Source organism: Phocoena sinus, chromosome 9, assembly GCF_008692025.1.
Source record: "Phocoena sinus isolate mPhoSin1 chromosome 9, mPhoSin1.pri, whole genome shotgun sequence".
In the NCBI taxonomy this organism is placed as follows: Eukaryota; Metazoa; Chordata; class Mammalia; order Artiodactyla; family Phocoenidae; genus Phocoena; species Phocoena sinus.
This window is the reverse complement of record NC_045771.1, coordinates 55,129,980-55,146,882: the sequence shown is the minus strand read 5'-3', so window position 1 is coordinate 55,146,882 and position 16,903 is coordinate 55,129,980. Positions and strand designations below refer to the sequence as shown.

Genomic DNA, 16,903 nt, shown 5'->3' with positions numbered 1-16,903 from the left:
GTGTGGCACGGTGAAAAGAGAGAACATAACTTTCAGCTGCCAGTCCCATATCCAGCATCACACATACCTCAGGCCATCAAATAAAACTACGAAGATGGTTAACACCAGCAGGCTGCAGAGTGAAATGGAGTAATGAGGAATTTTAGGCACAGCAGACTTGGGCTAAAGTCTTATCTTTACCCTTTTAACTTAATCAAATGATCTAGTAAATCTTAATTTCTCTAAGCATTCTTTTTCCTCATCGAGTATAAAAAAACTGGATAACAAAAACACTTGCCTTATGTACTTCATAGGGCTAAAGATGGAATCTAATGGAATAGCATTTATGAGAGAGTTCTTTGTAGAATGTAAAACACTATAAAAACATATTATGTGGAAAAAAAAGAAGAAAAATACCTTATGTGATTTTTGGTGATTCATAAATCCCTTCATATGACTTTTGGTGACACAGTTTTTTTTCATGTGGAATATAGATTTTTGTATTACATAACGGTACACATTAGCTTGGAATATTTCACAGCAGAAGAAATAAAACTATTGCTCCAAATAAACATGATCAGTTATAAGTTTGTTGCTTTTCTTCTTATATTTATATGTTATTAAATATGTAATTACATATTTAAATATGTAATGAAAAATGTAATGTATTATTAAATATGTAATGAAAAATGCTGCTACACACACTTTGCTCTCATGCAATTTAAAACAGAATGGTTATGCACTTTAACTAATGGTAATATATATTTACATAATCATGTTTACTATTAATATTCTTATTTCCACTTACAGAATCTGTTTTAGATTTTTCAGCATGGTGTTAAGCAGGGTAATGTGGCACTTATTTGTCTTTGGCAAAAAATAAAAACTAAATTGCTTAACTTTTTGTTTAAGTAGAAGAAAATTTTGCTAGCATTTTCACATTTTTTATATTTCTCTTCCATGTCTCAAACCCAGGCAGGAAAAAAAGATGGCTATAATAATATTTTAGACCATTATGAAACCACATACCTTTTCAAGCTAATAGAGCCACTGCTTGAATAAAGATACTCCTTCACATTTGACAACAACTGGAGAAAGGAAGTACCCAAAAGAGCACCCATCACGAGGGCCCGCAGGTTACACCAATGAGCCATGAGCAGCTTGGGGGCACATTTCCCAGTGTGTGTCAGCCTTGCAGCTTGTAGACCACTATATCTACACATTTTGAAAGTGTGTAAGAAACTAAATTTCAGATGTTTCAGGAGTTTTACCCAGTTCTTAAGAGACAGCCTACACTAACAATATCCTATTATACACTGAATCACTTTAATAGTGACCTCCAAAGTCATTTCCTCGAATATTCTTTCACATCAATAACTTCTCATCACTTATTTCATTATAACTGGCTCTCAGAAGGCTTTTATGTAACCTAAAATGTCATTCATGGCAATAATATAAAGCAGCCAGGCTTAGAGTTCTCTTTTAAAGCAAAAAAACAGAAATATATTTATACAGTGTATACACTATCATAAATAATAATCTCTTACATTGTGGAACCCAAATTACATAGGTACCTCAAAAAATGCTTGAATACTTAATTAATTCTAACGTCCAAAGGAAAAATTCAATAGTACCTAATGTATCTTAAATTATGTTACTTTTCCTGCATATCTAGGGTTTTCACGAGTATGAGGTATGAATTTTCCTATACCGTTTAACATACTCAGTCCCCTCCCTCAAAAAATATGCTGTTAATTACATGGAACTACAAAATCAACATTTTTTAGAAAATAACTTTGACGTGAACAATTTTTAAATATGGCAATATCATCATTAAGTTTGGGAAACTGTAGATTAAAATGTTTGAGACTGATTTTAGGGCTTGCTAAATAACAAGATTCTGTTTGTGTGTGTGTGTGTGTGTGTGTGTGTGTGTGTGTGTGTGTGTGTGTGTGTGTGTGTGTGTCTTACAAGTTTCCTTTATGGAAACTTAAAACATTTCATAATTAAAATAAAATTTTAAGTGGCTGGGTTTTCAACCAGTCTACAAAACTTATTCAACCTATAGAGCAGTTTAACTGTATTTAGGATTTAAATACAGTTACATGTTAAGCGCAGAATAGGGAAGGTTGTGGAAAGAAAAAAGAAAGTTTCCTTTTCCCCTTCTGACCAAAAGCTCAACCTAAGTAAAGCTGAACATAAACAGGAGACACAATATTGCAATTAGGATTCAAAGTAAGATGAATCTGAGTCTATCTTTCATGCCACAAGACCCTAAAAAGCATTTCATCTTCCAAATCCTTAGGTTTCTCCTTTGTAGGGTGGTGACAGTCACAGATCCATAAGACTGCTGAGAACATCAAAAGTGAAAATGAATGCAAAACCCCCAGCACAATGCCCAGCATAAAACTCAATACATTCTAGTTGTTGGTTTTTAGTATTGTGGTCATACTTGTCTTAAACATTATTTCAGCTCCCTTTCTGATCCCTCACTCATCATCTCAAATCCACAAGTGCCCTCCTGTTTCCTACCCTGTGCCCCTCCACTAGATCTGCTATAATTCCCATGGCATGTCATGCTTTGAAACTTCTATCACCTTCCCACTGCTGTGAAACATGCAAGAAAAGAGTAGAATTTATTTCTGCTAGATACTGTGAGGAAAACAATCTGATTAAATTAATCCATTAAAGTATGTAAGAATCTTAATTTTCCTTAAGATATTGGCATATGTGGGGGGAAAAAAGGCAAGCAATGAAAAAGCAGTGTAAGAAAAGAGAAACTTTAGGAAATATTCAGGGAAGTTATTTTTGTACTGGGCAATAGCCACAGAGGCAGGTTAATACTGTCAGGGAGTCTACACCTTCCCCACTCTAACTGGGAAGACTCTGAAAGGAATTTCTACAGCATAGAGCTCCCCTGCTCCCACCTCCCCAACTCTGATTTCAGAAACTCACTGGAACATTTTACTTAAAATAAGCCAAACAGGGGCTTCCCTGGTGGTGCAGTGGTTGAGAGTCCGCCTGCCGATGCAAGGGACACGGGTTTGTGCCCCAGTCCGGGAAGATCCCACATGCCGCGGAGCGGCTGGGCCCGTGAACCGTGGTCGCTGAGCCTGCGCGTCTGGAGCCTGTGCTCCGCAACAGGAGAGGCCACAGAAGTGAGAGGCCCACGTACCGCAAAAAAAAAAGCCAAACAAACAAGTGGTAGCAACAAAAAGCACTTCACTAGAGAGAGCAAAAGGATAGGAGATGAAGTAAATAGAAAAAGACAAAGAAAGGCGGGGATGAGAAAGACAAAGAAATACTGGAAAAGTAAAGAAATAAAGGTGGAGTGGAGAAAGGAAGAAGAGGCAAGGCAGGGCAATCATAAGTCATGAATGACACCAGTGTGCCTCATTCTCTAAAAGAGAACAGGTTAAACTACGCCTTAGCTCCCCCAGAGAAGTTAGGCGTGAAATGCCCGCAGAGTACTGCATATATGCACCCTATTTTGTGGTTTATTGAAGAGGACCTGGGATGTCTCCAGAAGAATTGGGACCAAGGGGAATTTCACTCACACAAAGAAGAATAATTTTAAAAGTCAGTCTTAATCAGTTGACAAATACTGCAGAACAGTGAATTTCTTTCCTTTTATGTGTTAACTTCTACAGAATATAAAATGTTCAAATGACATCTGCTCTGATATGCACATTTTTAGCTTCACAAATATATTTAATTTTCTTTTAAGATTTGAAAGACACGTTTTCACATTATTTTTGTTCATTTCTCTATCAATGTTACTGATTTTAGGGGCCAAACTAATTTTTCTTCCTCTCAATTTAATTAACCAGTTTCAGGGGAGGGAACAAGTATATTTTTGAAATCTCTTTTGTAATGTTTTGTGGAAAAGTTAGTCAAGTATACTAAGAAAAATCTGGATTTAACTGAAATATTGCAACTAGACATACTACAAAATACGAAACAAAAATTCCAATTCTAAATCAGCTGAATACATTATTGACCCCCATATCATCAGTTAAACAAAAGAAATTATATTTGCATTGATGTGTGAATCTGCATCCATTCTTGGTAGCATGTAATATATGCAACTGCTTGGCTCTAGCTGTCCTTGTAGCCACATTACCATATTATTCAAATGTATCTATCATTTATATGTAAATAGACAAGATGAATGGCTTCTTCATAAGACAACAATTTTCAAATGACAAACAGACATAGGCAGACATTAGCAAGATAAAAATGTTGTAAATATTCATTCTATTATATATTTTTAAGGAAAAATGGACACTATTTCAAATGTTTTAAAAAGTAGGGTGGTAATTACAAAATGGGATCTTAATACATTCACAATACCAACAGCTATTCTTCTCAATAAAGGTCTCTACCAATGTCATTTGTATCTTGTAAATTACATGTTCTCAGATCCATCTGTGAAAATTGGGATGTTAATTATCATGGTTACATTTCATGGTTCCACAGTTAAATGCTAAAGTGGGGCTACACAAATACCGTATGTTTTTCTAAGAGAAACGGAGAAAGATTAATTATGAGTTCAAGTCTAAGTCTCAACACAATAAGATCATTACATTGTGTGCTACGCAAATTGGAAGTTTTAATTAATAGCTGAAATACTAACCGAGGGGAAAAACTATGCAGTCTAAATTGTAAGTATCAGGCTTTTCTCCACAAAAATCATCCAAATAAGGATGCTTTTGAGAAACCAAGTTATAAATCCAAAGAAAAAAAATTTTTGTTGTCTGTGAACTTCCTTGATGGAGTGATCACCATCATGTTGTTTAATCCTATTTGATAAACCTAAAAATTACAGTCTATACTAGTAACACATAGGTTATAGACAATATATCTGATGAAAATTCAACTGAACATTTTTTCTGGATTTTTCTTTAAGATACATATCATTCAAAATTATGAAAAATTACAAGTCTCGTGTACTCAGATAAAATACTCACTTCAGTATAGCTAACTAAAGACAAAACTCTATGATAATAAGAATTTTATTCATATTTATAAAATCTGAATTCTCATTTTACTTACCACATATTCAAACACAAGTGTCAGTGTCTCCTTGGTGTGGATGATGTCATGAAGCAGCACTATGTTAGCATGTTTCAGTCCTTTTAACAGAGAAGCTGTAAAATAAAGTGGACATAGAGACAATTTATCATGGGTAACAAGCAACTGATTTGTTTCATTATCATTTTGGTACATCATCAGATGAAATATACCTATTTTCCCATTTTCCAAGCCAATAACAATTCAGAATCAAGGGTAGAGGAACAAGGTTTTCATTTAGATTAAGTTACCTCCAATTAATTCACCAGTTATTTGTTATTAATCTTTAGTTAGATTCCATTATGGTCAGAGAACTTACTTGGTTTGATTTCAATTGTTTTAAATTTGGGTTTGTTTAGGTACCTAGGATATGGTTTATCTCCATATGTATGAAATATATATTCTGCTGATATTGGATGGAGAGTTCTGTAAGTGTCAATTAGAGACTGTTGGTTGATGGTATCATTGAATTCTTCTACAGTATGTATTTGCTGATTTTCTGAATAGTGGTTCTATCAATGACTGAGAAAGGGACGTTGACATCCCCAACTGCAACTGGCAATCTGTCAATTTCTTATTTGAGTTCTGCCAGTTTTTGCTTTGAAGCTCTGTAGTTTACTATATATACATTTAAGATTGTTATGTTTTCTTTGTGAATTGGCCCCTTTTACCAATATATAATGCATCTCTTTTATCCCTGGTAATTTTCTTTACTCTGAAGTGTTTTGTCTGATATTAACATAGCCACTCCAGCTTGACTTTGATTAGTGTTCATGTGATATATCTTTTTATATTTTTTTTCTTTTGGCCTACACCAATGGCCATTCAGGTAAAATACTCAAAGAACAGAAGCTTCCTCTATCATTGTTAATTATTTTAGTAGCACCATGTCTTCGATTTTGGTTTTTGGTATACAACCTGAAGAGAAAAAAGAAACACAAAACACATTTTTGTGTGTGTGTTCTGTCAGGAACTTGTAACTGCTCATTTATTCATCAAATATTTATTGAGAACCTAGTTAACAGCACGGGTGGCCCTGGACAAACCTCGAACTCTTGATAATAATACTGCAAGACCACCTCTTTAAACAGAGATTTATAACACATGAACAGCATGAACCCTGCTGTAAACTCTGGACTTTGGGTGATAATCACGTGTCAAGGTAGGTTCATTGCTTGTAAGAGATGTACCACTCTGATGACACATGTTGATAGTAGGGGAGGATTGGGGTGGAGGGTAGGGAAGGGAGTATATGAAAACTCTCTGTACTTTCCACTCCATTTTGCTGTGAACCTTAAAACTGCTCTAAAAAAAATAAAGTCTATTTTAAAAAGTAAAAAGATATATCTATATTTTAACATACTCAAAGAAAAAGCAAGTTTAGATTGTTTAATATTTTACTGAAATAAAATGGTATTTTAGATATGGAATAATCATGCAAAGAGGCTATACTGGGCAGTCCCCAGAGAAGGCAGAGACAAAGCCTATAGACTGTTACATTCTCATATGACCCCAATTAATGTGAGCTCCTGTTTTTAGAGTTATTATTGCTATGAATTTCCACTGTCTTCACCAGGTAAACCTATTTCAGGACAATATAATATATCTTTAATCCAAAGATGAACTTCAAACACTTAATTGATCCAGAGAAGGCCATTCAGACTGAGAATACTTGGTGTGGCTGGTTCCAACACCAGAAGACAACAAGAAGTGTGTTTCCTCTGAAACTGAATCAGCAGCATCAGTGTGTCGTCCAAAGCCAGAGAGCTCCAAGCTAACTATCATGGGCAGGCCCTCTCTTCCGCCTCACATATATCTGCCGTGGGCAAGTTAGTTTTACACACTAAAAACCTTATAGTAAAAATATCTACAAATTTATTTTATCTGAGTTTTGTAAATTAGCACTCATGAGAAAATAATTACTAACAATAACAATAAAATCACAGCACACAAACTTCGAAGAAACAACCACTACATAGACGTACGATAGTTTAGTACCGTTAATTCCAATAATTTACAATCTTCCTTCTTTTAACTATTCAAATATTTAATTATATTTTCATTATTCAACCGTCAGCCTCAAACAAGTAAAGCTTTATTACATAGCTAATCCCCAGGCATTAATCATTAATCCGTTGGGGAACCAACTGCACATGTGCTCAAGTTTTAAAAAGGACACTTGGACCTACGCTAGTCTTCTGAGGCAGACTCATCCTCAAAGATCAAGATTTCAAACCACAACAGGGTATTTGGAAGTGATGGTCAGGTACAGTACTTCACACCTAGCCTGTGCACAAATATGCATAGGTAAAATGAATAAAGGACCTAATGAATATTATGTTTATGAAAGGAACCTAGCTTTGTGAGGCAAGTTTTGGAAAGATATCTTTTGTAATCCTGTCTGATTTCATTTTTCAAGTTATCCCTTCAGTTTGTCAAATTCAGTGATGATACTTATCAGCAACAACTCCAAAAAGGTACTGAAGCTTACAATTCATTGAATATCCCATCCCCAGAGAATCGTTTGTTGTTGCTTTTTCTTTTTTTTCTTTTCTTTTCTCCCATTGCCGCCTTTCCTCTCCTACCATTTAGATCTAAACTGTTTCTTCTCATTTCTCAAAGTAACATCTTCACATCCATCATTTCCCACTGTGTTTTGCCTACAATTTCAGTAAAATCAATTCTCTGCCATTATTTATCCTGGGGAAAAAATACATCTTCCTGATGGTAACCAATATTATAGCAAAAAAGTCATGTCATTTTTTACATCACATTTTTTTTTTTTTTTTTTTTGTGGTACATGGGCCTCACTGTTGTGGCCTCTCCCGTTGCGGAGCACAGGCTCCGGATGCGCAGGCTCAGTGGCCATGGCTCACGGGTCCAGCCGCTCCGCAGCATGTGGGATCTTCCCAGACCGGGTCACGAACCCATGTCCCCTGCATCGGCAGGCGGACTCTCAACCACTGCGCCACCAGGGAAGCCCTACATTACACTTTTGACCATTTCTACATGAAGACTCAAAGCCTCCATATTTCATTCTATTAACTCTCAATTATTACAGATTTTAGATTTCTAACTATATTTACATACACTGCTAAAACCACACTATCAGTCAAATAACTACCAAGAACTGTATTTGAAAATAAGCGCTTTTTCTTTTGAGATTAACATAACAAATTTGTATTTGGAAAAGGCTAAAGCCACTAATTTCAAAGCTGATGGCAGAAAAATGACATTGAAGGGCAGAAAACCAACCACAATATCTACCAACATGAGAGTAGGTGACAGACCTGACTAACTTGGAGGCTGCCAAGGCAACAGCCGCTGCTCAAAGCCAGGTGCGAGATACTATCACTCCTGCTGTTACCAAGGCAAGTGAGTCTCCTGGGCTGCCAAGTTGGTCCAGTGATTAACACCTACAAGTCCTAGAGCCAGTATGTCTCCCTTTTCAAGACAAGCACTGTCAAAATACTACTCCATGTAATCCTAATAATATCTCAAATATACCACGTTATTTTCTCATCGTTTACATACAAAACAAATCCTGTAACACTGGCGTTAGTAATTCTAGCACGCTTCGTTTCCCCACAAGTTTTAAGCAAACATATGGCAAACATTTTAAATTCATTTCACCAGTGAGGCTTGAAAAGGTACAAACGTACATGACATAAAAGAATTGTAATTAAGGGTGAGGGTAAAAATGCTAACAATAATTCTGGGGCTGTGATGTCGAAACAATACAGAAACAGAAAAACACTGTTGCTCATAAAGATAACTGCCTTTGACAAAGTCCCAGTAGGACAGGAGGACAAAGGGAGTCCTCCGTTAGTTTAGTAGCAGGATTCAGACACCCACTGTCTGAAGGCATATAGAAACCTTGATCTCCCACTTTCAGAATAAACATCCTAGGTTTCCACTCTGAGGTGGAAGAGTTAAATTTCTTCTAAATGCTAATCTCATCATGATTAAAATAAAACCCTTCTTTACTATTTCCAACAGTCTTCTAGGTCATTATTTGACATCCTACTACTAGGAAAGGAGAGATCACAAGTAATCACAACCCATCCTTGCTCACTCTCCCTTTAGCCTTTGGAAAGAACTAGTGCATTCACGTTTTCCCCTCATCATTTTTATGTTTTCTTTTTCAGTGGGGTGAAAGGGGCTGCTGAGGGGCTGCTACTTGATTTTTCTAGAAGACAAAGATTACTACCTATTAAACCCAAGAAGCCAACTGTATTTCAAGCTACAACCACAACAGACATAAACCTTTCCTTGAAGCCCACAGCTAGACAGCTCTAAGGCTGCTGAAATTCACTTTATACTAGAAATAATAATATACTTTCTTTTTTAAATTGAAGTATAGTTAATTTACGATGTTGTGTTAGTTTCAAGTGTACAGTGAAGTGATTCAGTTATACATATATGTGTGTGTTACACATTCTTTTTCATATTCTTTTCCATTATAAGTTATTACAAGATATTGAGTATAGCTTCCTGTGCTATACAGGAGGTCCTTGTTGTTTATCTATCAATATAATATATAGTAGTGTGTATATGTTAATACCAAACTCCAAATGTATCTTTTTACTTATTTCAATAAGTTCTACTTCTCACTTACTTGCTAGTGGATTCTGAATATTTTCATAGTGAAAATATTCTGAATGGGAAAAACAAGGGTGAACAACAAAATACACAGAGAAAGACAAAAGTGCTTGTTTAACTGTGTCTGTGATGAGGAGGTGATCTAGACAGAGAAAGGCACTCGTGCCTGCCCTGAAAACCAATACGAAGCTCCAGGTTAACTTATGCATGGTTCCAGAAGGTATGTTGCCCACTGTGGCTACATACTAGGAGAAATGCTGTAGTTCTACACAGTTCTGGACCTTCCCCTAAATGAGATCTGATCTGATAAACACACACACACACACACACACACACACACACACACACAACCATAAACTAACAAATGAAAAGGTAAGAGAATCAGGCTAAAAAATGGAATTGTATCTTTGACTCCATTTTTACTTTTTATACTTTTACACACATACATACAAGAGTCAACTCTTTGTTATGGGGAAAGAGGTCACAGCTAATCCAAAACACAAGGTTAAAACACATGTGATGTCGAATAAACTTAACTTAGCTAAAATCACATGAAGGATTTAGAGACATGTTTTTTGTTCACCACATGCTATCCAAATGTGGAAAGATAATACAAAAGGTCAGGAATACTTTATACATAGCACATAACTTGTTTTCTATCCACCACAAATTCTACTGTTTTACTTGCTCCGTAGCTGAGGTTTTCTATTTGAGGATGGACAGAACTTCAGTCCCACTGCATATCCCCCCTGCTCTGCTCCCCTCCTAATTTCCCCATCACAGACCTGAAAAGTGGTATTGGAATTACAGCCTCAGCCAGCCGCTCTGCCATCACTCCCTGTGCATCCACCACTTGACTACTGGCAAAGAGCAGTCAGCTGGGGGCTATTTCCATGTTGCAGCCTCACAGGACCACACTGACAGCTTGCTAAATCACTCAAAGAACAAGTTCCTCTAACAGTATAGCTTAACCACGTGAAACTGCCAATATTTGACATCTTTGACCTAACTAACACAGCAATTTCGAGTGGTTCAACCTAATAGAGTTTACCTGGTTCAAAGCAATTTTAAATTCTTCACAAATGCATGGTTACTCTTCCCACTGTTAATATTCAAACCAATTAATCAGCCAAGAATTGACTCTGAATAGAAAGAAAGAAAAAAAAAGGAAGAATCTGTTCATCAAACTATGGTTATAGATGAGGCGAGGGATATAGAAACAATTTAATTTTGTATGAGTACCTTTCTATAGCATTTGAATTGTTTATGATAAAGATATATTCCTTTTATAATACAAGAGATACCTGGAAACGTTCTTTATTAGAGTGGATTGGCTAAAGAGAACTGAAATAACGCTATAAAAGGTACACTGATGTTTACACAATTAATGTGCAGCTACAATAATGAATCATTATAAGTACAGTGTGATCCTTCACCACTAATTCCTCTTCATGAAGGTATTGGTGCAAATCTTTGCATTATAAGGGTCTATTTTCCTGTTCTGGAATGTGACACGCCCTGTGTCAGCCTCTAATTTGCACTCATGTCACACATTTATCAAAAATGTTGAAACTGGGGGTTTCCCTGGTGGCGCAGTGGTTGAGAGTCTGCCTGCCGATGCAGGGGACACGGGTTCGTGCCCCAGTCCGGGAAGATCCCACATGCCGTGGAGCAGCTGGGCCCGTGAGCCATGGCCGCTGAGCCTGCGCATCCATAGCCTGTGCTCCGCAACGGGAGAGGCCACAACAGTAAGAGGCCCGCGTACCGCAAAAAAAAAAAAAAATGTTGAAACCATTTCTTGTCTAAATGGTTACTTCCCCGCATTAAGATTAATTTACTCATTGCAAAAGATTCCTAGTTTTGTCTCCAATTACTCCCAGTTGAACCTGTAAATGAGCCACCAGCTGCCTTTCCATGCTCTAGTTAATCTTGTTCCGATTTGCCAGTGGAAAGATCCACACATATGTAGGTAGTACATGAATGCGAGATGTGGTTCTTCTCAAATGTAAACATCTCACTAATAACTTCAGCAGAAACACATCTTGTCAAGCAACAGGGTTGGAGATAGTGGTAGTTATGCTCCATGGACTGTCTTTAGGCAGGAAAGAGACCATTTAGGAGCCGAGGGTTACTGGAAGACTTGACAACACAAGAGTTGTTTTTTGTCTGGCTGTAAAAACTAGGTTGAAAAGCTGTTAGGCAATTTACTTTATTTGAACTATTTTACACTTTGTTACAATGGGTTACATGTACAGTCAGTAAGAATACTACAAAGTATGCAATAATTTAAAAAAAAAGATAATGTGGTTTGGCACCAAGTCCCTTAAGTCTTCTGGTGAAGAAGAATAAACAAATATTTATATCATAATAGCTATCTCTGTTTGACTAGACTTAAACAATCTCTCCTTACACGAAACTATGTGAAAAGCTATTATTGTATTCTTTTTCTTTTTAAAGACACCAATTGTACTTGAACATTTGTTGCTTTTTTTTTTTTTAATTCATTTATTTATTTATTGTTGGCTGTGTTGGGTCTTCGTTTCTGTGCGAGGGCTTTCTCTAGTTGTGGCGAGTGGGGGCCACTCTTCATCGCTCTGCGTGGGCCTCTCACTGTTGCGGCCTCTCTTGTTGCGGAGCACAGGCTCCAGACGCCCAGGCTCAGTAGTTGTGGCTCACGGGCCTAGTTGCTCTGCGGCATGTGGGATCTTCCCGGACCAGGGCTCGAACCCGTGTCCCCTGCATTAGCAGGCAGATTCTCAACCACTGCGCCACCAGGGAAGCCCATATTCTTTTACAAAAATAAGTTGAAAATCAGAAAAGATATTCCTTGCCATGGCTGCAAGTCCCAGTGCCTAAGGGCCTGACCTTGAGAGACACCAGTCAGTCACTATCAGGCTCCTCCACAGATCAGGGCAATTTTGCAGACACAGGAGGTTCCACCCCCTCCACCGCACAGCCACAGCCACAGGCCCGCCACAAGGTGCTTCTCAAAGTGTGGTCCTTCAACCACCCACATCAAAGTCAACTGAGGCGCCTGATATCAATGCCAATGCATCAGGTCCTATCCCAAACCTACCAAAGCCAAATCGATGGGGGTGGGGCCCAAGAATCATCCAACAAATACTTAATATCTCCTATGTGCCAATCACTAAGCACCGGAGAAACACAGACAAAACTTTTGTTCCCATGAAACTTATATGCTGTATTTCCACAAAGCTTTCTATTCAATCCTTATGTATTCTAAAGTTTAAAAATCACTGTTATGTTATGGTTTTGTTATATAGGAATGGGTAACATACTTACAGAGTGAGTGTGTGTGTCTGTTTATGCACTTAGTTACACTGCGATTTACTCACTGTTCCACAAGCAAATCAACAGAAACAACCATTCAATCAATCATTTCATTTACCTAGTATCTACTTCTGTCTGTCTCTGTCTGTGTGTGTGTGTGTGTGTCTCTCTCTCTCTCTCTCTCACACACACACACACACACACACACACGCACACAGCCAGTGAGATAGATTCCACTGAAAAATATAAACTCTTGGGCTAGAAGACAGAATTCTTTATTCTGAAAATTTGATGGTATTTTGATGTGTGCGGATTTTCTCCTGCATTTCAAAAACCCCCAAACTGTGAGCTCATATTTGCAACATGGATAAAATGTTAAGGTCATGGTAATAAGACCTTTTCAATCCCACAAAAATTTCTAATATCTATGAAAGAGTAAAGTTTTACGTAAAATGTCTGCAATACATACTGCCTCAGAACCAGTGCTTTGATAAACAGATACAATCAGCAGGTCTGGAGATACTGTAAACAGATTATGAGCAAAGAAGGAAGAGAAGTGAAAGACTAAAAAATGAATATGAATCTTGGTTGGGGTTAATTCCTACCCTTAAATATCCCCTGACTTGAAATTTCAAACATAATACCACTCCATTTGACTGAATAACAAAGTCAAAGCTCTAAAAATGACAAATGAAAGCATAACTCAGTGGAAAGTGCACAGCCCCAGAGCACCATGTTTCTCACAGAATTAGTTCACCTTCAGGCAGTCACGTCACCTTCACTTCTACCTCCCCAGGACAGAACTGAGCCAGCTGTCCCTAGGCCTGGACGAAGCCTTGAATTCCTTCATGCGGCCTGTGATCCGTGGTGGCCCAGGCGGGAACCCAAGTTCAACTCAGCAAAGTGAGCTCTGCCACTTCTGGGAAGGTCGCTAACACAACGAGTCCCAGATTGCTTCCCTCCCACCAGTGCTCCCTCCTGCTCAACGTCCGATGATGCTCAGCTGCTAATGACACAACATTTGGCTGGCTCTAGCACCACGTGCATGTTCAGGAGTTTTACAAGATACTTAAAAAAAGCAATTAAGGATTCATTCAGGAATTGCCTTCCAACTGCATGGAGGCAGGACTGGCAAACGCCATCTCTGAGAGCTCTCACTGCTCTCTTGTTTCATATAACCTCGGCTACGGCAGCATTTGAAGGAGACTTTTCTATATTTGGAAATACATGAAAACAAGATAGGAAAACAAACATACCTATAAAAGGTAGAGTGACATCTTAAGTGTTCAGTATTCAGAATCCTATGATGATGACAATAAAACTGTTTATGCAAAATGGTATTTAATGAGTTTGGGGAGCAGTTCCCAAACTTTTCTGAAAATAAGAACCTTCTAAGTCTCTTCTACACTAGGGAAGTCACTTCAGTACAAAAATAGTAACTTTTAAAATTTTTATTAGAGTCTCATCTTTTTAAAGTCACTACTTGTCAGAAACTGGCAACATCTTAGAAGTATTAGATTTCATGCAATGTATCACAGTTGCTTAAGATAAAACACTAACCACTGTGATAACTATACAAGTCAAGTAAAAGACAAGTAAGTTGTACATGATATATTTTATGTTCTAAATTAGCAAGGTAACTTCAGACTGTCACTATAGTTAAAAAAAAAAAAAGTCATGCAAGAAATGACGAAGGGAAAGAAAAATAGTACCATGGTGTAAATTTTCTAGGAAATTTGTATCTCTTTCTCCACCACCACCAGCCAGAGGAACTCGGGGAAGGGATAATTTGGCCCTACATTTATCAAGGTAGGCTGAACATTTGAGCCTCAAATGTTGTGACTGTGGAGGGTTTTTGTTAGTGTCTCTTCAAGGTGTACACTTGTGACTGGTACCAACAATAGCTCCCGCTCATACAACCTGCCTTTCCATACATGAAGGCAACTCCTGAGGACTATGGAGAACATCCACCCATGATTAGCCATTTTCTCAAATGTATTCTACCTCCTTTGACCCATATTTCCCTTTTTAATAAAACTTCATCTTGTTTCATATACATCATACACAAGCACATACATACACATATATATAAAACCTTAGTGCATTAAAGACATCTGTTTGACTTAATACAGGGTGACTGAATCATCACGCACAATTCAAACAGTCCTCATAGAATTTCAAAGTGAGTGTCATCTTCAAAAGCATCTAAATCCAACCCTTCATTTGACAATTGAGGAAACTATAATAATACACAGAAGTGTGGTCATAGGATTCAAACCCTGGCCCCTGACTCCTGATACAGGAGGATTCTGTTTCTGTCAAAGTAAGCATTATCTACTCTCACTGTCTTGGTTTTCTCCTCTTCGTTCCTAGTGTTTTGCTGTGATTGTGGTTTCCCTTTATCTTTGTATCTTTCCAGGTGTTGGGGGCAGAAAAACCTGAAGCTAAGAAGACTAGAAGAACATCAGATATGACAGACATATCTGCACAACTCTTCACTTGTAGCAACACCACCTGGACTAAAGAGGTTTCAAAAGAGAGTAATAAATAAAGAAGAAAGCTGGGGGAGAACTGCTGTTCAACTTGCCTTTTTTAAATCGCCTTTATCTGATCAAGTCACTTCTCTTCTTGAAATCTTTCAATGGCTCCTTAACAGGACTGCCAAAGACTGCGCAATAGGGCTCTTGATGGAGCTCTCCACGCCCCCAGCTGCTCCAACACCCTCCACACTGTGAACTCCAGCTATACAGCGCTTCCTAGAGATCTCCAATTCACCACTTCCTCTCAGACCTCTGGGATGTTGGCTCTTCTGCTCCCTCCCCCATAGCCTCTGAGCCTCACACATCCCTACCATCTCTTCAGATCTTAACTTAGTTATCACTTCCTTTGGAAGTCTCTGCTGACCCCAAGCTCAAATTAGACGTGTTTTCTATCAGTCCCTGAGCACCTTGAGTTGTCCTGTCCCAGTGTTATAATTACTTGATGACCTATCTCCACCTGTCTGTAACCCCCACTCACAATATGATTTGCTCTCACTCCTGCTGTGCTCATAGCACTCAATGCAGTGCTGAGTTTATAGAAGATGCCTATTAAGTGCAGCTTGAATAATGTACGCATGAACAAGAAAAATAAAATCCTTAAATGATCTTCCATAAGTCGCCGCCAGCAACGCAAGTTCTTAGGATTGCGCTCTGCTATGGATTGGTTATCTTTTTATAATGTGTTTAGTTTGGCCTGGATATGCTGATCAAAATAAATCCACTCTCAGTTTTGTAATAACTGACAAACACACTGAGGCTATATATTTCACTGAATTTAAAAAGAAGCGAAGAAACCTCTTACAGGGTGTTATTAGGAGTTTTCCCTTCACAAGTAGGCAAGATGCTACATACAACGCTATATGTAAAAAGGCATTATTTTATTTATTTCCACTCATATTTCAGATTATGGAAATATGGTACAAGATGTGTTTGAAACCGTAATTTATTTCTAAGAACTCATATTAGAAACTAAAATTATATCCTAACACTTTTACCCAGCATAAGATAAGTTCATAAACAATAAGGTGGTAGCAATGAGAAAAGGAAGAAGATGTTCTCAACCATACGTGGGTTTACAGCAGAGTCAAATCCAACCCACGGACTGGTTTGTTTGGTCTGTGCAATGTCTTAGATATTTATGAAGTATTTAAAAATCGGAGGATTTAATATAAAATGCACAACTTTGGCTCTTCAGAAATAACAGATGTGGGTAAATGTTCTGTGTCTGGAGCTACACAACTGGTCCCTTACACAAGACATCACTATTATGGTTCCCCATCCTCCTTTTCCCCCAAAGTGATAGAGGCTCTTTCAGCCTGTTATTTGATGAGCCTCTACATTTGTGATCTCTGAATTAATATTTTGTGAGTAAAAATACAACATCACTTTGATTGCATGAGCTAAAGTACAATTATGAG

At 37.7% G+C, this 16,903-nt stretch overlaps 1 protein-coding gene across 3 annotated transcripts in view; it reads right to left on the bottom strand.

The window, feature by feature from the left end:
- CDK14 (cyclin dependent kinase 14) overlaps positions 1 to 16,903 on the bottom strand; it is a 595,562-nt gene that overhangs the window by 326,431 nt on the left and 252,228 nt on the right. For all 3 annotated transcript variants that reach the window (XM_032642400.1, XM_032642402.1, XM_032642401.1), the window contains one exon: positions 5,035 to 5,129. In XM_032642400.1, coding sequence (XP_032498291.1) covers positions 5,035 to 5,129 — 95 coding nt within the window. The remainder of the gene's footprint in view (positions 1 to 5,034; positions 5,130 to 16,903) is intronic.